General features: G+C 53.7%; 4 protein-coding genes across 4 annotated transcripts; 3 read left to right on the top strand and 1 right to left on the bottom strand.

Annotated features, from left to right (window-relative positions):
• Positions 1–4,902: 4,902 nt before the first annotated feature.
• On the top strand, positions 4,903–5,088 carry ColSpa_03480 (uncharacterized protein; the record flags this gene model as incomplete). Its single annotated transcript, XM_049269692.1, has 1 exon — positions 4,903–5,088. One exon carries the CDS (start codon positions 4,903–4,905, stop codon positions 5,086–5,088), a length of 186 nt encoding a protein of 61 aa, XP_049125649.1.
• Positions 5,089–13,422: 8,334 nt separating this feature from the next.
• ColSpa_03479 (repressible high-affinity phosphate permease) lies at positions 13,423–15,449 on the top strand (the record flags this gene model as incomplete). Its single annotated transcript, XM_049269691.1, has 5 exons — positions 13,423–13,680; positions 13,738–13,908; positions 13,970–14,080; positions 14,133–15,304; positions 15,371–15,449. 5 exons carry the CDS (start codon positions 13,423–13,425, stop codon positions 15,447–15,449), a joined length of 1,791 nt encoding a protein of 596 aa, XP_049125648.1.
• Positions 15,450–16,068: 619 nt separating this feature from the next.
• Positions 16,069–19,179, top strand: ColSpa_03478 (Lethal(2) giant larvae SRO77; the record flags this gene model as incomplete). The annotated part of the gene is made up of 3 exons (XM_049269690.1): positions 16,069–16,187; positions 16,288–18,386; positions 18,443–19,179. The coding sequence occupies 3 exons, from the start codon at positions 16,069–16,071 to the stop codon at positions 19,177–19,179; spliced, it is 2,955 nt and encodes a 984-aa protein (XP_049125647.1).
• A 2,659-nt stretch (positions 19,180–21,838) lies between these two features.
• Positions 21,839–22,432, bottom strand: ColSpa_03477 (uncharacterized protein; the record flags this gene model as incomplete). The annotated part of the gene is made up of 1 exon (XM_049269689.1): positions 21,839–22,432. The coding sequence occupies one exon, from the start codon at positions 22,430–22,432 to the stop codon at positions 21,839–21,841; it is 594 nt and encodes a 197-aa protein (XP_049125646.1).
• Between the last annotated feature and the right edge of the window lie 2,558 nt (positions 22,433–24,990).

Here is a 24,990-nt window from a genome sequence, read left to right as displayed (position 1 = left end):
AGACTCTCGGCCAAACGGTGCGGCGGCGGGTACCAGTGGCGCTGTACCTGATCGGCAGACTTTGGATTGGGTGAGCAGCGCAGCGTGTCAGCGCAAAGGTAAAGTGGCCTTGGGACGAAGCTTGGCTCAATAGACTTTGAAGAAAAAGGTACGGCTGCTTTTAACGGGGAGAAAACCGTGATGACGGTTTTGTATAATGACGAAGACGTTCGTCTACGGACGAGCTAGAAGAGCACGAATAGCGGGAAGACAGCCTTCGGAGCGAGAGATGACGGCGGGTATTTAATCACAAAGAACCAAACGAAGGTGAATCAACATCGGGAGGGTCTCTCCAAACAATGGAGCAGCCACGACGTCGGTCACTGGCATCGGGAAAGCAAGCATCGGGGATACCTGCAACGGCCAACTAGCCATAGTGACATCGACTAGGCTTGGCCTCCGGCGCGAGTAGTGAATGGCAGCGGTAGCACTGACGATGGTGCAGATCAATGGCAGCAGTACACCGGCGAGCCAAGGCCTCATCGTGATCTCAGCAGGGCTCCGCAAGAGGAGGGGGCAGAGAAGCAGTACTCTGTACATCGTCAGCCAAGGACGCAAAGGGGAAGGGTGAAGGCAGGCAATGGCACGCCATGCGTCCAAGACAGGTCTCATGACTCTCCGCCCGGTTGGCAGGTGGCTGGCTCTCGTGGCCTCCCTTTGAGCGCTCGCAACCACGGCGTGTGCACTCCACCCCGCGGCGAGTCGTGGTGGGCAGCAGCACTTCTCCAACTTTTGGGTGTTGGAGTAGGGAGAAGGGAGAAGAGGCGCACTGGCGGCAATTTGCAGCAGACACACCCAAACAGCTAGATGTTTGACGGTGGATACATCCCCCCGCAAAGATGAGCCGTGATAGCCCCGGGGGGGGGCGGTAAATCTTGAAATGGCCCGCTCCCGTCCCCTAAGGTACTTTCCCCGGATCTCCATTAGTCAGGTGGCCAGGATTGTCGTTGCTTGCACTGCTGACGAGCGGCGGTCTGGCGACTAGTGTGTTGTTTTTGGCCTGGATTGCAGCCCGTGTTCTGCAGTGACATTCCAGAATGGCACCGTGTTTCTGGGGAACGGGTGCGGGGTTTCGTTGTTGGCGGGGGACGGTGCCCGTATGTCGGTCGACGGGACTTGGGGAACAACAAGAGGGATGAAATAAACAATGACCATGTGAGCGAGTTGGCTTTGGCTGTGGCTTTGGCTTCGAGGGTAACGTTTTCCCTTGTCGGAAGCTACCTCATAGCAAGTGACTGAATCTTTGTATTATTTTTGGAGACGGAAGAGGGAGAGCAAGGGGGAAGGTGCAACTGTTGATGGACTTGGGCGCCTGGCTTAAAATTTTTCTTCCACCGGGCACTTTCTTCGCAAGGGCCTTTTCTTCCCTATTTTCCCGTGGGATTTCTTTTACCTTGGGGTTTCGTTTTTGCCTAGAGCCATGTTTGCCTTCCCGCCTTTGAGACGCCGCCCGACAGATCCTAAAAGTGGGTCCTTCGCAAGTGTTCTGGAAGGCGTGCCCCTTGTACCTACCTAGGTAGAAAACAAAGATGGCAAGAGAAACTGCCCCTCATCCGCTGGCACTACCTGTCTTAGCCCGCACATGTTTGACAAAAACAACAAGGTAATTTTTCCGCCCCGTCCTGCAGCAGCAGCAGCAGCAGCAGCAAACGAACGTTTCCTCGGGAGCCAAGACGGGCCAGAAAGAGGATGTTTTCCTTCAAGGGACCAGGCCGTGTTTGTCTCGGCCGTATAGCCATCCAACAAGCCAACTCCACTCCATGGCAAAATGTCAATAGCTGTTCCATGTCTCCGCACCCTCGCCCCTGTCATTCGGAGCGTTCCTCAAGACTCCAACCCAACGACCGACCGCTACCAACGAACCTCATCATCCTACTGGCCTTACTCGAGCGGTCGAGCGGTCAGACCGCCAGATGCCGGACGCTCTCTGATGCGCACCATCTCACCATTCAATCTCACACCGTAGAAGCAGCAAACCATCTCGTCTTCAACGCAGCCCTCAGTTGAAACTGTCTAGATCACCTGTAATCCAGGGTTGCAACGGCGTGCGAAATCCGGGTCAGGACACAGATCTGCGCCGAGTCAGAGACATGGCGGCCACGCGATGCCGCCCTAGCCGCAACTTTTCTCACTCCTACCTCTGTGTTCGCCTCCCATATGAGATCACCGCAGTCATGATACTCGAGTCACCAGTCATTGGCACTTGTCCTGACGTTACCTCGCCTACGTTTCGTGAGTCCGCTCCGGGCCACGAGGCAGCGATGATCTCTTATCCGCCTTCTCCCCATCCTGCCACCATGTCCGCACCTACTATCACGACCTTGAATGACGAACTTTTGTGTCCTGCATGGCATCGTGCTTTGCCACGAGACAATGGCACTTGAGTCGCCGTCGATGCAACGTCTGACCCAGCCCGGCACCGCCGTTGGAGGCCAGCGGCCACCAAAGAAACCATGCTCTTGTCGGCCCAACGTCGGTTTCCAACTTCGTTGCCTGAGTCACCGTATCGAAATGCCTACCCGAGGTTGCATTGCACTTGGCCTTATGAAACTGGCTCTTCTCTGACCGTTGGTCGCTGGGTGACAACTCAAACGCCCTCGACGGCGCACGCCATAGTGTTGCTCGTCTTGACGCATCTTCACGCCCTTGGCATAATGATCTTTTTCTTTTCATCATACCTGACTTGTCACCCTTCACAACACAATTTTTCAAGAGACTGCACACGGTTCGGTGCCTTTCTGCGGTACGCAGTGTCGACGGAAAACGACGCTTCTGCAGGCACATCGCATGCACCCTCCGACATTGGGCACAATGCACGTCCACACGAGACCAATCGCGCTCACCAGCGGCGCCGCTGCCGCAACCACTCTGTGACTTCTCATCGTCTTTCGTGAACGCTCGCCTCTGGCGCGCCTTCGGCTTTCCTCATTTGGAACGTCTCCGGCCTAGCGCTTGCAAATCATCTTTTGATGCCCATCCTCCGCCACTGCAGATACTGCGGCGGGCCTCCGATGCTTAGTCCAACAACGGGTTGTCGAGCTGTCCACTATCGATGGGCTTGCGGTCGAAGCCGCATTGCTTGTTATCCACTCGACCTGATCTGGACTTGTCTGGGCCTGGTCGCTCAAGTATAGGGCTCTAGCTCCGCGTTCGGCGCCCGTCACACTGGAGGACGTTGGGCAAGCGGCGGTGACGACGAGGTGCGGCTATCGTGTCTTGAATAAATTCGACGCTGCCACTGGCGTGAGCAAGTTTGTATTAATCGTGAGCTAAAGAAATTTCATCGCCAAGATAAGCCGACGAAAAGGCGAAGCGGACCCTTGCGCTAAGAAGCCGTCGTCGGATGGTGACCTCCCCAGATATATCAGATGAGCTTGATTCATGCCAGGCACCAGGTAAAGCGAGCGGCCAATGAGGTCCGTACCTGACAGGGCTAACAGCAATCGAGGTTGTCGCTAACAGAGCCATCTGAACGAAAGGTAGGGTGCTGTCGGGCAGCAACCAGTCGCAGTGCACGGGAGAACCGGCCAGGTGGTCGAGATGGAAACTTAGTTTCGCCGTTGATGGCCGATACTGTTGTTTTCTTCAACATCGTCGACTAGAACCTTGACCTTGCCGTCTCGTCACGTCCTTGGTCTCTCAGGCTTCCTCCATCAGCACCTGCAGATTGCCTTGCCTTCTGCGGCTCATTGAAGGTTTGGTCTCGTGCCCACCGACACGGCTTGGTCTGATGGCAACGAGGGCCGGGTTGGGCGAATAACGGAGCACGAAACCAAAAGTCGAGCGGAGCCCAACGCCTGGGTGCTGGGCATTCATGCAGGTTGCCCGAATCGATGAACCGTGAGCCCCAGTTTCGATGCCCCAATGACATCCAATTGGTCTGTCCTCGCTCCCACATCCGCCCACCATGCGTTATCAAACCAATGCTAGCGAATGCTAGCCTCTGCCTTTTGAGGCCCCCCCAATGCACCGCCCCGCCAGATCCAGCACGTCGAATCTGCGCTCGACTTTACTTAAGTAACGTAGCGGCCCGGCTCCTTGTCCGTGAGCAGAAAGGTCTCGACTCTCCGCTTTCCCCCACGCCTGCTCAATCCCTGGACCACCGAGAAACCCGGACAATCAGATCCCGCCACCCCGCGCCGAACATCAGCCTCATCGGAGAAGCTTGTCTCTTTGCAGCATCCCGGATTCAACCTCCTCAGACACCCCGACCGGTTATCTTATCTTGACTTGACTGCCGCTCCCGGACCTGTCAACTTCGATTCGCAAACGACATTTGGGATAACCATCTAAGCAGTCTGCTCCAATAGTACTCTCTCGGCCTCACATACTTGTCGGAATGGCCCGATAGCATCACTACACTTCAACCTCTAACTACCTGTTGCAAAACACCATTACCTCTTTGGTAAACTCCCCGGAGAATCATCGTCCATTCTGAGAGCCGCATGCGGGGAATTTCCCCGCCTACTCTTTGACTCGGTCAAAGCACCCTTACCGCCAGGGCTCGCTGTTGCCTCTGGAATTGTCACCGGCTTTCCGCATCCATACGTTGTGCCCTTTCAAACGGGCCTCTCCTGATCATCGGATCAGGCTACCAACCACTCCCAGGAACCCCTTCATTTTGCCAAGGTGGCGTTTTACCTAGACACCAGTATACAACCCAACCTCGTTGATTCCTGTTACTGTGTGTTACTCGGAAACACCATTTGTTACTGCGAGTACTACTCCGACAACACGACTGCGTCTCTCAAACTCGACTCTGTCGACGATCCACCTCCAATCGGCTTGCCGTCATGGAGATCACCTATGGCACTTGGTGTCATGGCGTGTCCACTCGACACCCCCTCTTATTCTTCGGAAACCATGAGTCCGACTCTAAGCCCCTTAAACCCCGGGAACGAGAATGAAAGCGACAAGGCTAGCGACAGCGGTCTCAGCAATGACGTTGCGACCCCCGCCGCCGCCGGTCTCGACATATCGCGCCTACGTTTCGAATGCCGCTGGCCCAACTGCGGCAAGGTCTTCCGCAGACCGAGTGATTTGACGTAAATCTCACTTCACTTTCCTTCTGTCTCAATCATTCTTTTCAAGAGGCTGAAATACTGCCTCGACTTCCACGCCTTCCGTACCTGGTGAGAACCGTCGACTGACTCTGAGCCACTTCAGCAAACACGAAAGGTACCATATCAAGGAGTACTTATGCGACGAGGCGGGCTGCGATAAGGCCTTCGCCACAATGAAGGACCTGAAGCGGCACAAGAAGACGCATGAGACTCTCGACGGTGACAGCTCTGGGTACCGCTGCCGTGTCCCGGGTGCCGGAAGGCAAAGACCGGGCACGTGTACAACCGCCGCGACAACTTTGTGCGCCACCTTCGGACCAAGCACGTGGGGATGGACTTTGACATTAGGGAAGAATACGACATGACGTACTGAAACGTACAGCTTTTAGTTTTCGGTTTCCAACGCGATCCTTTTAGTACTTGACGCGATGCCGCCCGACCTGAGGTTTCGTCAGCCCCTGAAAGCCCGACGCACTTGATAGTGTGTGGGGTGGGCGGGGAATGCCGAGGGCGATGGTGGATTATTTTGACCCACGTTTCTTTTACCCGGACGCACTTCACAACCAGGCAACAGACGACTTGTCTCTGGCTTTTTATTCGACTCGTGTTTATGGGACGGTTGCTCACTCCTGCACAGGTGGTCGAGCGATCTTGGTATGGGTTTGGGTTATCACCCTGGACCAATGGGGAACTTTAGACTTGGGAAGGTCATAATTGCTTTGTTTTTTTTTGTTTTTTGTCATCATCGTGTTTCCAAACGGGTTTCTCGGTTGGTCGGAGGTTTCCTTTTATGCGTCTCCGGGTCTTTTTTCTGGACATTATCAATGCCTAGTTTACGAAAGATGGACGGCTTACGAGTCGACGGCTGCTTGGATTTTGAAAGAGAGCTCGAGGGATGCGGGGCCAATACCGTGGGTGTGTCTTTGGCAGGGACCGTAATGATACAGAAAAGTCTGTTTTTTGAATTTGACTGGGTGTCTTTTGAACTTGATGGGATCTCCTGTGCTGCGAATGTAGGTACACTAGGAGCACGGCATCGACAAAGGTACATACGCTCAAGCGTATCAAGCCTATGCTTATGCTACATAGAAGAGACATTTTTTTTCTTAAGTCTTCTTAATGAACAGGGCATATAAACGTGGTCCAAGTGACTGAAACCGCATGGCGGAAAGCTGCGTTACACGAGCCCGGTATTCACGCCCTGGATTTGAAGAGCACGCCCTTTGACAACCGGCATTCCATGTCGTCATGGTGTTTTCTAATCAGAACCATAGCCGGCTATGCCGCTCAGGCTGCGGGGTGCCTTGATGGTCAGACTGATGGGAGATTCGAAGGTGTTTAGGAGCAGCAGAGAACACGTTGATGCTCGAGCAGACACAGATACGATGTAGAGTGGTATCTGAACTGCTTGATACCATGCATAGGATCTTTTCGAGCGCTGAACCCAGATCAGAACTCCCGACGAAGATGTGCCCGCATTCACGGCTAGTGTGTTCGACGTTACCCCACCACAAGATGCTCACGGGGTACCATGTACCATCATCAGATGTGTTCATGCCGGAGTACTCCTTCGAGAGCATCTTGTTCTGTCAATAACGTATAATGTCTCAAACAGTGTTGGGTATTCAGCAACCACAGTCAGTACAACGGGGATGCTTGGCGCTCGCGAGTCTTGCGCTAACCCCGTGAAACCTGGTGAAGTTTCTCGTTGATCAGGCCGTCTTCAACATTGCTAGCCAATTCTCTTGAAACACTGGTGAAGATGGTGTTATGAGGTGATGCTCTATGGTCCGGGCCCTTGAGAGGCATGTTTGAAAAATCCGGCAAACGTGTTTTGAGGATGCCCCGCAAGCCATCTTCGACGATTGGTACCAGTGACTTTGGTGTTCAGAGAACTCGGTCAGCAGTGGTGAGTCCTCACGGCGGGCCCGGGGACAGGTCAAAAGGCCACCCAGGGGCATCCACGCCAGCGATATGAACATGCGGGTCAATAATAAACCTTATTTTTGTTGGTTTCATTATGACGTCCGGAACCTCCGCAGTGAAACGAGTAGGTGAGGAGTGTTAACGAACGCCTTGGTCTTGACACTGACAGCAGCAGGGTTGACTATGGCAAGCTTTTCCATCACGGTTGCATTTCAGAAGAAACGCATTTATAACACACGACCAAGATACAGACCCTGGCTGGGCTCAAGTAGGATATGCATGTGCCGTGGAGCACGGCGAGCCCACGCCCGGTGGCCCATGCGGAAGTCTCATGGATTACCCGAAACTTTTCGGGTGGAAGAACGACATGAACAAAGATCAGTAATCCTTGGCCTCGGGACGCGAAACATAGTTTGAAGGGTCATTGAGCCTGTAGTCGGTGTCAACTTGCCGCGAGGTGTATGAGGCGGCCTGGCTTGCGAGTTGTACTACGGACTCTCTGGGCTTTTCTCCGCGAGCAAGGTGTATACCTGAGCCGTTTGCCCAAGAGGCCTCTTCTTCGAACCTTATCAAAATGGCGGCGCAGTGCCGGTCTCAGTGGACCTCGACACTGCTAAGGGATCGAGGTTGCTGCTCATCCGGGCAATGAGCTTGCCTGCGTATTTCGTGTTGTAAGAATCGCTGAGGAAGTGATCAAGAGGTCTAGGGCAGTGGTCGCGCTCTTTGTCTGGAAATGCAGGCCTCGGGCGGGCACGGGACGACGGCGAGTTGGTCGTCCCTTTGGGGGGATGAAGCTGGGATGGCGGAGGGTCAGAGCTTTAGGCTGAAGTGGATGTCGGCCTAATTGGTCGTGAAGTTGCAGACGACGGTAGATACTCTCAATAGATGTGATATGGAGTGGTGTTGTTGTTTTGGTTGCTTGATGAATGAACAGGGATATGGGTGTGGGCCTCCAATACTGAAACTGATGAGTTGCAAAACTATAAGCTGACTGTTGCGAAATGAGTTGGTTGGATGTACCATTGCGAACACCTGTGTTTTCTGGGGCCAATCAACTGGGGAACAATGGTCCGGCTTCTTTTTCCTTATCCCGAGCATGAATTAGGCGGCGAGCCGGCATTTTGTGGATAACAGGGATGCCTCGCTATGGATGATGATGCGAACCGTGGTTGAACAACAAACCATGTTCTGACGACTAGAAACGAAGACGAGGACATAGATGTTTGATTTACAGTTCTGTGATCTCGCCCGATGATGAGTGTGGCAGAAAGATGCAAGAGGGTGCCCTGTTGACAACATCTAACAACCCCATCTCCTTCACCTTTCCAGAAAGCAGGACGTGAAATTTGGTAATTCCGTCATCCGAAATTTGTGTCGTTAGCTCCAAGTTAAACTTTGTTACCGTGGCATTTCCTCCATGCTTATCAACAAAGCAGACTTCTTGTGTTGGGGAAAGGCCAGCGTAGGAAGTAAAGAGTTTGATTCCCAAAGCATACCGGTCGACATCGTCCGTGAAAAGACTTGCGACGTCCTTCGACATGATGATTCCTACGTTCCGGTCAGGGGATTGATCGTATGAGTGGCGATGGTGAAACATAGTGAAACATAGCATGAGGACGCCCATCGGCGCATCCTACAAATATGCAGAGAGGAAATGTGTCGCGCGAAACTTCCACAGGACCACGTACAGAAAGATTCAGCACGGCCGTGTACATTCGGTCTGGCATATTGTTGATGAATGTCGAATAGAATCTGTCCCACAAATGTTCTGGGCTTGGTTCAATTCGCTCAAGCTTGAAAGACTTTGGTAGATTAAAGCCCACGTGGAACGACTTGTGCCTTAATCTTTGAAGCTCCAAGTCTTCCTGTGGAGTAACATCCTTCAGAACAAATATAGACACAACGTCTTCCGCTTTCCGCAAATATTGCCCGGGGGTTTCATCTTGAGTGTAGAGTGACCAAGGTGTGCTGCGAACAAAACCGTTGGCCGTGTGCACGAGAGAGATGCGTGTGGGTTGATATGGGTTGGAAAACCCTAGATCCATAACGTAGACATCTTTCTTGCCTTTAAGAAAGCCGTGTTTTATCATCACGCCTCTGTTGGACAGCGAAAATTCGGGTTTCGAACGTTGGACGGTTGACCTCTGTATTCGAGAACACTCTCGAAACTCTGTTGGCGATCTTGCGAATATGCCTCGGAAGGATTGGAAATTCTCATCATGAACCCTATCGCTGGACAGACTCCTCCATGCAAACAACGATAGATCGTCCGACTCTCTCGCAATCTCCTCTTGAAGGCGGCGGAATGCCTTGTGCCTCTCACCGTAAAGCAAAGGCATATGGATATCGAAAATGCCGAGAAGCGAATAGGCCCGGTCCTCGATGCGCTTCGTCTCCCGTGAGGCCGCCCAGGACATCTTAACCGCAACTGGAGTGCGCCGCAGTTCCGAGGGGGAATGCAAGACTGGCGCAGCTATGTTTGTGATAGTGGAAAGCATCGAAACGCATTTGGACTTTTGGGTGAACATTTCCCAATCCGAGTTGTAAAACTCAACATGAGCCGGCGCTATAAGCTCTTGCAGAGTCCAACCTCGCGTAAACCAACGACAGCCGCCGAACGCCTCAGGACTGTAAGGACTGCCAAATGGTCCGTCGATGTGATACGGGTTTCCCAATGGCGGTAGATCAGAGAGGAAAACAAAGCAGACCGTGGATGATTTGTACCATGCGAACATGGAGTTGATGGCCTCGCTGAGCTCCGCACTGCTAGATTTGTCGATGCAGCAGGTATCAACCCAAGCATACTGTAGACCTCGTCCACGGGCAAGTTCGCATGTTTTGGCAATCTTTGTGAAGCCAGCTTTCTGTCGAGCATGGTCTAGGTCGGAGATGTCCCGGAACGTGACTTCATCCTCTTCCCAAGTGTGTGAAAGGATGGCGTACGCGACCGAAGAAGGTTCATCGATTTCTTTCAAAGCTAAGCTCTTGGTGTCAAGGAGCCACATCTTGACAGACGCTCCAGTCGCTGCACTTTAGTTGGTGAGATAGCATGCAATAGCGATGATTGAGGGCAATACCAGCTTCAACCTCGAAGCGGGGTATTGGGTGATGTTGGGAATTGCACATTCTCATGATTGGCTGCATATGCAGCGTCGCCAAGCCTTGTTTGACGGTGGAAGGTCACTTACCGAGTGCGTGAGATTTGCTGCTGCTACATTATGGAACGCGCACGGGTTTCTGGAAGGAATCTGCACACAAGCATTAGTAGTAGATCGATAGAAAAAAATGCCCGAAAAGATGCCGGAAAAGAGCAGGCGTAATTTGTAGACTAGTCTGATTGTCGTACGCATGACTCTTGTGGCATACATGAGCTGTCAAAAACCCTTCGTCGCAATGACCGGCCTCCTGCATCTAATCATGTTGGGTGGCTACGATATCCAAGTGACAGGCATGTGACGGATTCGCCGTTGGTTTGGCGTAAATGATGCTCGTCACAGCATTCCAACTCGTGAATTCAGTTGCTTGAGCTTCGATTGTAATACTGTTAGCAAGAAACCTCACCCCAGCCCACAATTGGCCGCACAGTCACAGTACCAGCCTAGCCGTCGGAGAACACTCCCAAAGCGGCAAGTTTGGAAGCCAGCGCGGCGTTGGCCGTCGTATGCCGCCTGGAATATCTTGTCTTAATTGGTGCTGACGAAAAAAATCATGACTCTGCCTCTGAAATTGTTGTTAGGCTCGCCACGCACACAAAGTGGATGTTGAAATACACGTTTCAGCAAAGGGTAACGAATGGTCCCACCCACGTGTGTAAAATCTGGGGCTCCATTGGTTAATGTGGAGGCTCCATTCTGGATCATACGCTAGAAACGACTGCACGTCCTTGGGCAATTGGACCCTTGCCTAGCCTGTCAGGTCTGGACGCGGCTTTTGGGGAATGAGACTAGCTAGGGCGCTAGTTGGGGAGACGACGGCGCGGAAGAGAGGGGGGGAAGACCTGGGACGGATTCAAGTAGCTCCTTTACTCTCAGTGTTGCGGTAGCGAGGGAGTTGGTTCGAGGGAGGTGGTCGTGATACAGACGTGGCAGCGGTGACGGAGGCTGGCCTGGATGGTCGGGTTCAGAGAACGGCCATGAGATCGGCGAGTGGTGATGCTGGCATGTTGGACGAGCGTGAAGCATGAACGGATGATCGGTCAATGACTGATCAGATGGTTGGTCGCTAACAAACTCCCTTATTTTAAATGGGACTTTACCAGAGAGCCGGATTGGGTATCCATACTGTTGACTGACGCGCAATGCGCGCATCACCCTTCAACCCTTAATCAAGACGATTTAGGTATATGGGAACCTGCCAACAGGGAACATCGGCAGGGCACGTGGGCGGCACGGCCGAATCACTACGAACGGGCCATCCGCAAGAAGATATAGAGCACGCGACAGCTGCACTCTCTGGAATATCGACATTCCCAGACGGGGCGTGGCCCCAGGCTTGGCAGCTTCTTGGCAGCGGCATCATGGCGCATTTAACGACGGGAGGTTATCGATGCCAAGTTGCCAAGCAGCGGGATTTCCAGCAGGGTTAAGAGCCGCCCGCGACAGCTCGCCAACTACATATCATCGTCTTGCACAGAACAGCTTTGGATGAGGCTACTTGGAGTTGAACGCTTCGCCTCATCTCGCCTCGAATAAAGAATCTGCATTCGACTGTCGAACTTGTTGTCGCTGGTCGTTGTTGATGGACCGAGGGCGCAGTTGCAACGTGCCCCAAAGCCGCGCTGTGATTGGTTAACCCCGAACACAGGAACATAGAGGCCTCTCTTGGGGCTGAATCCACGGATGAATCGGCAGCGCCTAGGCTGACATTGGATCGTTTGGAGAAGTACCTTGGGGGTCAGAGGACATGTCATCCAGGGAACCCGTGGTACCCGTTTTGCTGGGATTGACCGGTCTGAGTCCGGGCGTTCGGTGGATGAAATAGGCTAGAGCCTGGAGTGCCCGTACTTGCTTTCGGCCAACGTGCTGCAATGATATGCCATCAGAGAGTGTATGCCCCCCTGAGACAACACTGTATTTGGCACTATTGGCCGAGCACTCGAATCAGATCAACGGAGGGTCGTCATGCGTTTGCCTCGACGCGGGCTGCGTCTACCGTAGCGGTTGGCGTGAAGCCTATCATCGTAGATGCACCGGCCGAACGGCCAAGCTGCCAGTTGAACGTTGCAATCGCCCGCCAAGACCGGTCGGGCTGTGGCTAAGGATCCTGTTCGATGCGCCCACAAAGCTTGACCAGACGCCCGCTGGGGCCGCAATCGACTCGGTAAGTTCCTCACTCGACGTCGAGCCAGGCTGTCCTAGACATGGGCCACAAGTTAGGAAGTTGATGGAGCAATACCACCCAGATCTTCGGCCATGTGCCTTTAATATGACTAGTCCCCGGAGGCTACCTCGAGCCCATTTTGCGCGGTCAGTAACTCAATTGGTCCCCACGCAACTTTGAGACGGGTGGGTCGTTGCTGCTGGCATTGCAAGCAACCGATTTGATTGCGCCGAACTTCAGAAAGCGGTCGAATTTTCCACATCGTAAGAGTCCGAAAAAGCCGTACGTCTTGTTTGAGCCTTCCGTTGCCGGCGTTAGAGCATAAAAGTGAAAAACGGGCGGCAGCCACTCGGATGGCGATATCTGATCTTCAGCCCAAGTAGAGACGAGGAACAAAGCCTGAGAAGAAAGTGAAAACCAGGCGCCATTCCGCGTTGGTCGCCGAGCACGGCTCCACCCAGCCACACTGCGTGTTCCGCGTAGGAGACATCCCTGTTGCATACAGGACACTACATCCATCGGCCGGCGTCTCCTCCATCAGGCGTCGGCGGCGTCTCCAGCCTGTTGGTCCCTTAGTCGCATCTCGGATTGCCCTTCCTCCTTGGATCCATCCACAGTCGTGGTCTCGGTCCATGTGGATTTTTTTTTGCCGCAGAACACATGCTGCTACCTATGCGCAACCTGGTCGCAAGTCATTCGCCTTGCCCAGTACAATGGCTCCCCCGTATTGTCCTATTCAGCACGCTAGCGCCTAGTCTCCGAGGTGGAGGCTGATCTTGACCCATGTGTCTTTATTGGGTGTCTGTAGTCGTCGCATCTCTCGCCTCCCCTGTAACTGTTCGCTTCCATGCATGCAACGCTGGGAAAGCACTTTAGCTCAGATGGCATGTAGTCTCTCTCGCCTGCTCCCGCTTGGCATATAAGCCAAATCCCCTCCCTGATTCATTTGGATTGAGTTTCTCTGTCCTCGCGCTTCCCATCCTTCCCAGCAGGAACCCAAGGCGACCGATTCTGCTCCCCATCCTTCGGGTTTGAACTCTGCCATTCTTTTCTTCCCGGTCTCAGAAAAGACATCATGGCCGGCGTCATCCAGCCGTCCGAAGCCGCAGGCATGAACGGCAACACCCAGAGCGGCATCACCGCCGCCGAGGTCAAGAACAACAAGACCTCGGGTGGAAACGCTGCATTCCACAACTTCAACAACGACTTCGCCCACATCGCTGACGCCAACGAGCGCCGTCGCCTGGCTTTGGCAGAGATTGACAAGGCGCCTTTCGGCTGGTACCATGTCCGTGCCATTATCGTTGCTGGTATCGGCTTCTTCACCGATTCGGTATGTTGTCCCGGAAGCCACACGGAGTCGTAAAAGCTGACTTCTCTTCTCCCCCAGTATGACATCTTCACCATCGGTCTCGTCACCTCCATGTTGGGTATCGTGTACTTCGGCGGCACCCTTCCCGCGGACTACGACACTGCTATCAAGGTTGCTACGTCCGCCGGCACCGTTGTTGGCCAACTCGGCTTTGGAGCTCTCGCCGACATTGTCGGTCGCAAGAAGATGGTAGGCACCCGACCATATAAAAAACCCTTGTGATTGAGGACTTTGACTTACACAACGATAGTACGGTGTTGAGCTCATCATCATCATCATCGCCACCCTCGCCCAGGCCCTCTCGTCGAACTCCCCTTCTGTTTCCATCGTCGGTCTCATCGTTTTCTGGCGTGTCATCATGGTAAGTGATGGAGTGATGAGTGTCAATCATACAGTATCTAATCAGGAGCTAGGGCATTGGTATTGGCGGTGACTACCCTCTCTCTGCCATCATTACCTCCGAGTTCGCCACGACCAAGTGGAGAGGTTTCATGATGAACGCCGTATTTGCCAACCAGGGTTTCGGCCAGCTTGCTGGTGGCCTCATGCTGCTCATCGTTACCGCCGGCTTCCAGGGATCTCTCGAGACTGCCACCAAGGCTGCTACATGCTCTACTACCGCGCCTTGTCTGTTGGCTGTTGACAAGATGTGGAGAACCATGATCGGCATGGGTGCCGTTCCTGGATGCATTGCTCTGTACTTCCGTCTTACTATTCCGGAGACTCCCCGATACACCTTCGACATCGAAAACGACGTGTCAAAGGCCGAGGGCGACGTCGACTTTTACAAGCAGGGCAAGTGGGGTGAGGCCGACGTTGATGAGGCTGCCCGCGTTGTTGCCCGCCAAGAGGCCAAGGCGCAGCTTGAGGTACCCAAGGCCTCGTGGAGTGACTTCTTCCGCCACTACAGCATCTGGAAGAACGCCAAGGTTCTCATCGGTACCGCTGGTTCGTGGTTCTTCCTCGATGTCGCCTTCTATGGTCTCGGACTGAACAATGCTATTATCCTCAACGCCATCGGATGGTCTGGTGGCAGCAACATGTACCACATCTTCTACAAGACGGCTGTCGGTAACTTGATCCTCGTCCTCGCCGGTGCCGTCCCCGGATACTGGGTTTCCGCCGCCCTCGTCGACACAATCGGCCGCAAGCCCATCCAGCTCTTCGGTTTCTTCACCCTTACCCTCCTCTTCTGCGTCATCGGCTTCGACTACTGGAACCTTTCCGGATCTGCTCTGATGGCTCTGTACACCATCGCGCAGTTCTTCTTCAACGCCGGCCCCAACTCGACGACGTTCATTGTCCCTGGCGAGTGCTTCCCGACGAGGTACCGCTCCACTTCCCACGGTATTTCCGCCGCCTCGGGCAAGGTTGGTGCCATCATCGCACAGGTTGTGTTTGGTCCGCTCAGGACCATCGGAGCCAACAGTGCCCTGGCCAAGACCGACCCCAGATGGAGCACCCCGTGGCTCAACCACATCATGCAAATCTTTGCGCTTTTCATGCTTTGCGGTTTCTTCACAACCTGGTTGATTCCTGAGACGGCGAGGAAGACGCTGGAGGAGCTCTCTGGCGAGGATGACCTGTAAGTTTTTCCCATTCCGAGAGTGATCGATGTTTGGCTTCGGAATTGTGCTGACTGTCTTCACAGTGCTACCAGTGCCATCCCTGTCCACGGCCACAACGAGGAGAAGCGCGTTGAGGAGGGCAACGCCGCCGGATCCGTCTGAACGCGGCAACTTTAAGAAAATTAATTTGTGGAGCCACTGTTGTGGTTTGGAAAGCGATCGATACCCGTAGTGTAAAACCAAAGATTTAGACGTATTGTTTCATTATAGGGAGCCAGTAGACTTAATTGACAGCATTTGCTGCCTTCAATATGGTTTGATCAAGATGGCCGTGAGAAGAGTCCTGGAGCATGGAGGCAACAAACCACTTTAGTTGATCACTGATGTTGCCATTAAATAGACCCATGTCCCCTTTGATACATGGTATTTGCCCGTAACATCCATACCGGCAGATTGGGTACAGTCAACTTCGGGAGACGCCTTGTCTTGTTGAAGAGAGGACAAGACAATGCTTCGCTTGCGAAAGTGCCGTTGACTTCGGGGCATTACATAATCGGTCGTTCACGTGCAGAAAGGAGCTTGGACGGCGCACAGGCTCGGCGGTAACCTTATGACGTTGGTCTCGGTCGCGCGCTGCAGGGTCTTGGACAGTTGCCCACCGAGCGAGTGTCACCCCGCCAAGCGGACCTTCGGCCGCCCTAAAAGTTGCGGGACCACCCCAAGCTCTCGAGGCCTTCCTCCAACTACATCTCCGGATCCAACTTGCACCGCTCTCTCAACCATGGCCGCCTTTCTTCGACAAAAGCAGACAGGCCTGCAGAATGACCTGTCTGCGTCCATCCTTCCCGACCTCTTCGCTCCCGACTACCAATCCGCATATGGCATCAACTCGCAGGTTAGGTCAGTACCTAGCTACCCCACGTTGACGCGCGTCAAACTTCATGGCATTCCACGATGTGCATCGCACTCTGAGGACTCCTACTGATTGGAAACGCTGCAGCTGCTTAGCCTACGATCCGATCCAGTCGCTTCTCGCAATCGCGACCAACGAATCCAAGTTCGGCCCCGGCAAAATCTTTGTCTTCGGCCAAAGCAGAGTCCACAAGGTCATCGAGCCGCCAAGGCGCACATCCTTCCGCTCGCTCCACTTCGCCGCCAACCGACTTGTCTCTCTTGATGCCAAGAACGAGCTGGGAGTATGGGACCTTGACACCGCGAAGCGCATCGCTGGCCTCGTCTGCCCTGGTCACGTTGCCTGCCTCATTACGGACCCCATGCTTGATTGGGCCTTCCTGGGCCTGGCCACCGGAGAAGTCTTGGCGTATGATTTAGACAGGGAGAATATCACGAGGTCGTTCAGGCTACCAAACTTCTGGAAAGAGAGAGACCCCAACGCACGCATCGTTGGGCTGGTGAGCATTGCGCTGCACCCGAGGGACATTGGGCAGATGCTCATTGCGTACACGACGGGCGCTGTTATCTACTCGTTCAAGCAGAACAAACCAATCAAGTTCTTCGAGTATGTACTGCAACCCGGTGCACCCGGCGGAGGAGGCGAGGCGCCAGACACGGTCCGCCGGCCGAGACTTTCGCATGCCCTGTGGCACCCAACGGGCACCTTTATCATGACGGCCCACGATGACGGCAGTATGGTGTTCTGGGACCCCAAGGATGGCCGAATAGTCATGGCCAGAACTATCAATGAGTTGAAGGTCGACCAACCATCGCCGAATGCGGGCCACGGCGGCTATACGGAGCCATATGGACGCATCGCTTGGTGCTGCAAAGAGAATCCGGATGATACTGGGTTGCTCATCGCCGGGGGTCTCAGTCCCGATGCTCCTCAAAAGGGACTTACCTTTATCGAGCTTGGACAAACGCCCATCTATGCCACTTCGTCATGGCAAGTCCTTCAGGATCACTTGCAGGGCAAACGCCACATCACCTTGCCGACACCGCCTGGTGCCCAAGTCGCTGATTACCTGCTCATCCCTCGTTCTTCGCCCTACTTCGCCGGCGCACAGGATCCCATTGCTGTCATGACACTTCTCTCTTCCGGCGAGCTTCTGACCATGAGCTTTCCTTCGGGATACCCCATTAGCCCGACGAACCAGCTGCATCCATCCATCTCGTTTGTTCATCCATATGTCAATAGGTTTGCTGTGCAAACCCTTGACCGCGGACGTTGGCTGGGCATGGTGGAAACCAGAAACCAGGGTGAGCCGCTTTTGAAGGGCGGTGCCGAGGCCGCGAAGCCAAAGCGTAGATACGAGGGTCGTACCATCTTCCAGATAGCTCACGGCGACAGCACGGTGCGGTTGTGGGATGCCGGCCATGCCGATGAAATCGAGAACCCAACCATGCTGCAGGTCGACGTTGCACGAGCGCTCGATCGCTACGAGGATATCGATATTACTGCGATGAATCTGGCGCCCAACACGGGCGAATTCGCGGTGGGAACTCGCACCGGTGAGGTGGTCCTCTATAGATGGGCCGGCAACAGATTCTTCGGCAAAGACCACCACCAGGACCTTCCACCAAACCCAGGATCTCTGACTGACATCAGTTCGAGGGCGGAGCCTGGACTCAAGGAAGGCCTGCAGCCATGGCAGCTGTACGAGATGATGCAGGGCCCCATCTCAGCTATTTGCGTCTCGGATGTTGGTTTTGTGGGCATTGGCTCGGAAGGTGGCTTTTTCACTGTCATCGACCTGCGAGGCCCTTCGGTCATCTTCCAAATCTCCATGACGGAGTTTGCCAAGCACGAGAAGAGATCGTCCTTCTTGAAGGGATCCCACGGCAACAACCAAGGAAAAGAGTGGCCGGTGGCTATCGAATTCAGCGTCATGACACTTGAGGGCGATAACTACTCTAGCATCTGCTGTTTCGTGGGCACCAACCTTGGACGAGTTGCCACCTTCAAGCTGCTACCCTCTGGGAATAGCTACACCGTCAAGCTTGCTGGTGCCCAGCAATTCGACGGCAAGGTCGTGGCCCTTTGTCCCATTCAGGCTGACACTGGCAAGCCTGCACTTGCCACAGGACCCATTGTGGCGGGGCTTAGGAACGGACAACAGGTCCACGGTGTTCTGGTTGCTGGTAAGTTCTTTGAACTTTATGGGACTGCTTGTAGCCTTGAGACTGACAACACCCAGTGACACAAACCGAGATCCGAATCTTCAAGCCTGCAAGCGCGAAGGGCGCATCCAAGACTTTTGACGACATGCTGTGCGACGCAGCTAATGTCACGGAATTTGAGCTTCACGGCGTCGCCATAGTCGGCGTGTTTGGCGACCGGACCACCCGTGCCTTCTCCATCCCTGGACTCAAAGAGATTGGCAAGGCCCCGCTCCCCATGCTCGACAGCAGCCGTAGCATCTCGTCCGTAGTGACGCAGACCGGTGACATATTTGGCTGGACCGGCCCCAGCGAGATTGCTGTCCTCTCTGTATGGGGTACTGGCAATGACCTTCCGGTCAGCGCGGATGTTCTCATCAACCCCGAACTTGTCACGCCGCCACGCCCTACGATTTCAAATATCCAGTGGCTTTCGGGAACGCAGCATGTGTCTCCAACTGACCTCGACCTTCTCATCGACCCCAACCGTCCTCCCAGCAGGCGGATGGTCGCAGCAGCAGCAGCAGAGGCGAGGGCCGCACGGGCAGGTGGGCAAGCGGGCCCAAGCAACGCCGGCGCTAGCGGCAGCAACGAGGGTTGGGGCGACTATTTGACTAGGCAGCTCAACGAACGCACCGAGAGGCTTAACATTATGAGTGACAATATGGATAACCTGCAGAACCAGAGCCAGGGATGGGCAGATGACGTTGGCAAGTTCATCAACAAACAAAAGAGGAATGTCGTGCTCGGCGGTCTCAAGAGCAAGTTCTTCTAGATACCAATGACGAAATGATTAATGGCTGCGACGGCCGAGAGGGGTAATAGTTCTGGCGCTTAGTATGATTAGGGCGTTCAGACATGGAAAATCAATTTGATTTGGCATTACGCTCTACTATTGCAAAAGGACGCCATTGCACTTGGAAGCCGTTCCTCGCTATCCATACAAGTCCTCTTGTGTTCATCGCCCACCCTTTCTAACGGTCTCGACCTGTCCTTCACCTCAAAGCCACCAGGTTCAATCACCACCATCCCATCCTCTCTTGGGTCGCACTACCTTGACGGGCGACCCATCAAACATGGTGTGAGTATATGGACCAAGAAAGCTTCTGATAGTACAGCTAGGCATCAATTTGGTCCGCATGGTGGGGTCGGTTGGCATCTCATCGACCTTGGCCGTTCCCGTGGCGCGAGGGTTGGTTATTGTTCTGATCAACGATTCGTTTGGATTAAGTACAACGGAACTTGAAGGATCTGTCGTGTCAGCGAACAGATGAATAGTGAGAGGAACTTGCCTGGCTATGAGAGCTTTGATAGAGATGGGTCTGAGAGGGTTGGGGTACCGGAGCCAAAACGACTGGCGTTGTCTGAGTCCTAGCTTGGTTGTCAGTGATAGGGCGGGCGCACTTACCTTAGTGCGTTGTGTTTCTTTTGTGGTTCTAACATTGGAGGGCTTCGTGATTAGAGGTAGAGACCTATCAGGGAAAACTTACAGCTAGAGATGGCAGGCTTTACTAGATTCTCATGAGATTGGTATGCCAATAGTCAGCTATTAAAGAGTGCAACAGAGACAATTAGACAAGCTGTTACAAGCTTAATCATGGAAGGAGATGCATGCTACTAAAGTCAGCCATTGACATCAAATAAGGGGCACTTACAAATCAGTGTCGAGAGTCCTTTCACATGGCACCGCAGGCATTTGGTTTCCTGTTAACGTCAGTAGGGTATAGGGGAGCACTCACGATAGTTCGAATAAGGCGTTTCATATTGGAGCCGGGCAATCTATAGTCAGCGTTTTACAACAGGGGCGGAAGACATACTACTGAAATGGAATGTAGACACCGCAAGGTGTCTTCAGAGTTGAACTATCTGTCCTATCTGTCCGCAGTTAGTGAAGAGAGTGCCACTTACCTTGGCTCCGGAGACGAGTTCAATGAGGTTTTGAATGCTTGAGAAGTACTGTGGTTGGTTAATGTGGAACATCAAAGGGGGACTTACACTAGTGTCCGGAAAGGTAGCTTGAAGACATCTCCGTGTTCGAAACCCTGAAATTTGTCAATAAATTGGCGCTGGGCGGGACGTACCTTTGAGAAAATGAAGGGGTACGTAAGCCTCTATTGAAAGCATCAGATCCCGGTAAAGAGAGATGTAACAAGCTGAGACACTGGGAGTTAGCAAACTTGAGGGTGAGGAGCACTCGCCTGAAGGAAGGAAGGTGACTGATCCTCGGTGAGATGGTGCCGAGGATGAGAGAAATAGGAGCATCTGGTGAGAATCGAAGCATGGGATATATAGGCCTCGCGTTGAAGACAATCCTCGACGCCGTTTCATCTTCGGTGACTTTGTCTGTTGACTGTGGCTGAACGGGAGCTGAATCGACAGAGACTTTGTTCCGCGAAGCGAAACGGCCTTAGACGATCGAGTCGTTGGTCGCTGCTGAAAGGGGAGCCTGTCGCAGATCTCTTCGAGGCAGTGTTCTTTGTATTGCTGCTCCTTTTAACGGGTTGAATACGACAAAGACCTTCAGTGTTTCCGCTTGTTGTATCGAATCCTGAAAGCGACTGCTCGGGCCTCTTTCTTCAACGACAACCAAGATGTTTTGGCCCTGTCTTGTAAGGTTACTCCGCTGGCACTTTAAGGGCTTAAAATAAACAATAGGTTCTGACAAAGAAATGCAGAGTCTGGCACGATCCTCTACCCAAGCAAGCTCGACGTTTCCTTATACCGTTGGGCAAACCATGACGCCAGCAGCAAGAACATTCGTCTTGGACGGTTCACTTTTCATACTCGAGAAACCGAGATGCTCGGGTTATCGTGCGTGAGTATCTAGCCACTGCCTCCTGCAGTGGCTGGACAGAAACTAACGCAATAGGAACCGGTGGGGAGAATGCCAGGATCCTCACTGAGACAGGCGGCTACACCAGGAGTCAAGCGCCAAGTATTCCTGGTTTGCGGAGGAACACAACAAGCGTGTCTGTTTAAACACTTGAATTCATTCTATTGGACCTCTACGAGATACTACACACAACGTCCTTGGGGCGTTTGCCAACGGACCTGTTGTTGGGAGCTTGAGGTAGCAGCCCCTTCCTCCTGGCCAAGGCGAGGTGGAAACGCTGTATTCTGGCAGAGTGAGAGAACAGTTCTTCCACTGGGAAGAGATCCTAAAATCTCGCAAAATTCATTGACGGATCACACTCTGACTGATTATGGCAATAGCTAAACATGTTACTACCAACCTCGAAAACTGCATATGAATGTATCGTCAGTCATGGGCAGCGTTTTGATGTTATGATAGTCTCTGCAACAGGTTCACTATACGAGGGAATCTAGGCACCAACTGTCTTGATCGATATATGCTCAATGTAGAATTCCCATCTATAGTATGTCACAGTGCTATCTTAGTCCATGTCACTATCCCATCTCCAGGACCTTGCCGCCTATGCGGAGGAAACTTGAGCAGCGGTATGCATAACCCCAGTCGTCGCGACCCTCGGCGCAGCCGAGTCCGTCTCAAAGACACTAACATTCGTGACGCCCGAGTCCCGAACCCGCGTCTCGTCCTCTTCGTCTTCGTCACTCCCAACGACAAACACATCCTCGTGCCGAGGCAGCGGCCCGTCCCGTGGGAAGCTGTGCGCCGGCGCGCGCTCCTCGTCCGCCGACGCACGCTCGTTCTCTTCTGCGATCTGCTCCAGCACGCCCTGGGGGAGCCTGCCGTGCAAGAGGACGTAGCGCGCGGCGATCTTGTGCAGCCGGCGGACCTCGCCGCACTGCACGTCGCGGATCTTAATCACCTCAGCGAGCTCCTGCTTCGTCAGGTTGAGCGAGTCGAGGTCCGCCTCGCTGGCCAGGCGGGCCTTCCAGAAGCGGATGCAGTAGAGCGCAGCTAGGAAGAAGCCGATGGCGCAGAGGACGGAGACGACGGCCAACGCGACGACGATGCGCCCATGGTCCGAACAAGTGTTAGCAGAGGCGTCGCTTTCGGTGTAGCGGCGGGCGAGGTGCGCGCGGTAGGCTTCGTAGGGAGGCATTGTGTTGCTTTTCTGGTAGCTGTTAGCGAGGGGTTGGTTAGGGATGGTTACGTTACTGGTTGGGTGTTGGTCTTGAGGCTTGTTGCGCGTTTGCTGTGTTTGATGTGTTGGAGAGAAGGGGCAGAAGAGGACTGAGAAGCTGTCTGTTTTATAAGAGAGTTCCTAGGGGATCTCGAGGATTCTGGACAATGGGGTGGCAATGCATTGTTCGCGGACCCTATTGAAAAACATTCCCGAGTCTCAATGAAAGAAACAGTCGTTGTTCACGACGAGGACTCTGAGTGAAGACGAAATGGCACACAAGGCCATGGCGTGTTCAGACTTTGGATTGTTCAGGACAAAGCCATTAGCGGGAGGAAAACGGGGTGCCAGGATCATGACCTGGCAGACAGCAGGTCGCCCGAACCCCGAAAATCTCTACGATGAGGCTCTTTGATGAATCAGTTAGACGCATTCCAAATCGGGTATTCCCTTTGGGTTCTCGATGCAGGACCTCGCAGGGATGTATCATTGTTGATTTTGCTGGGTAAGGCGTCAAGGCGGCCGGGTCTTGCAGCTTGCTACGAGAGCACATAAAGGCGGTCTGGGAGATTTGCAATAGGACATTAGTGGCCGTCGAAGGAAAAAAGCAAAAACTGAATGTACGAAGCTCAGCGCAGGATTCAAGGGGTGTGGATACTGAATGGCAGATGCAGGAGGGGTGGGCATCAACGAGCCAGTCTCCTCCCGACAGCACATCAACAGGCAATGGGATTCGTCATGGACGATATGTCACGCATCTTCCTGGGGTTGGGAGCACGAATTGGTGGCTGGGACCGCTGCCAAAGACGTTCATGCCCCGCATCTCAAGGGCTTGTTGGTCGATGACTGTGCCGCTGAGAGACGGCCGAACCATGCTCCTGGGGGTGTTTGCTCAATTGATCGCGCAGCTATCCCTCAATGACACTCGGCGCTACAGAAATTGGATGCTGGGCACTGAGGCCTAGTATGAGACATCTGCATGTGTGTTGTGCTTCTTGATGTTCAGTGTCCGTTTGGCGTCGAAAGCCCTTCTTTCGGCGGCATGGCTTCTCAGACGTGGGGTGAGTGGCAGAAGAGAGGAGCAGCGCGCCCGCATATGGTCCAAGCAGTCGGTGACGCCGGTGCTGCTGTCAAAATCTGAGGCGTCAGTGAGTCGCTGGGGTGCCGATAAAGAAGAAATACTCAATCGACATGAAGAAAATGGAAAAAAGCAAAGGGAGAGTTGCTGTCGATCTGCGATTGCAGATGATGGAGTCCGTAACAAGCCTAAGCAGGTGTCGGTCTGCAATAGAGTCCTGCATGTCTTCACCGCCACGCCGTCCTAGATACGAGGTCGTTACGGAACTTCTTGCTTAGGAGATTGGAGGGGTCAGCTGTTGGGCTCGACTGACGAGGACGACGTGTTTCAGACCATCAAATACAGCTGGTTGATAGACGTCTTACTATCCGTGAACGGCATAGCCTTGGGCCATGATGCTAGGCGGGTAAACTGGTTGACTGCCCGCAGGCCCAAATGCGGTTGGTCTTGATGGGTACTGGACCGCAGGCTTGGTGGACCTCCTCATGTTGGGGCGGTCGCATGTTGCAGACCTGCACCTAATATCCCATATGCAAGCTTGAAATCAAATTGGAGTACATGATGCACAGCTGACAGCACTTTGAGTGACTGGGACACGTGAATCAGGGCGTGATTTCCAATGCAGCGTAGGTTCTTCTCGAGGCAGCATCGACTTCGTAATCAAACCAAAGTATGATGAGGACTGCGGGCGTGAAGGACAAGCTAGAGGTGGCCCGCGACACGGGTTTGCAGCTCGACGAAGGGTTCGCCCTAGTCTCAGTGGACGCAATTCGACAGCATGCAATTTCGCATTGTTTCGATGTCTCGGGCGCTGACAGGCTCATCCAGCAATGTGTAACGGGGCGAATGATCGTGAGGCACAACGCCGGAGAATACAACTTCAAGTCCGACAGCCATGACGCGCCAGCCGTTCATAGTCCTTGGGTTAGCAAGCCCACCACCATAGGCGATCTTGGCTGTTCAATACGCACGTATGAAGCAAGATGGTGCTCTCGGACCGGGAAAGGCGATGGCAGTGCGCCAAGGGTTATGCCGGGTGGCGTGTCGAAAATTGTGATGTGAATTAGTGACCCGAAGCTTGCGGGTGTCAAGGTTGCTTGTACGTGGGTGAGACGTTTTTTGTCTTGGGGCCCATTAGCTAGCGAGTAGCTGCATGCCGTCACTTCATGTCAATCTTCACATCCATCTGATGCGCATCTGAAAAGAAGAGGCTAGAGTCTTGAACCGGATCCATCGTAGTGTTCGGGAGCGATGCAGCCGTTCATCGCATGTCCTGGCAAGAGAACGTTGCCCAACGCCAAGGCCAGACATGCCTGCCGGTGAGGACGGAGATGGGTAGGCAATGCCATGCAATGCCTTGATCTGCATTGCCAGTACAGCGGGCCATGGTTCTCGCAACAGCTGCAGGCTCTTTCCGGCTCGCGGTACGGCAGACGACGAAGCATGAAGGGGTCTCGTT

The sequence above is a fragment of the Colletotrichum spaethianum genome, assembly GCF_022836535.1.
Source record: "Colletotrichum spaethianum MAFF 239500 DNA, contig07, whole genome shotgun sequence".
In the NCBI taxonomy this organism is placed as follows: Eukaryota; Fungi; Ascomycota; class Sordariomycetes; order Glomerellales; family Glomerellaceae; genus Colletotrichum; species Colletotrichum spaethianum.
Note: the sequence above shows the minus strand (reverse complement) of the source record. Positions and strands in the feature narration are given on the sequence as shown.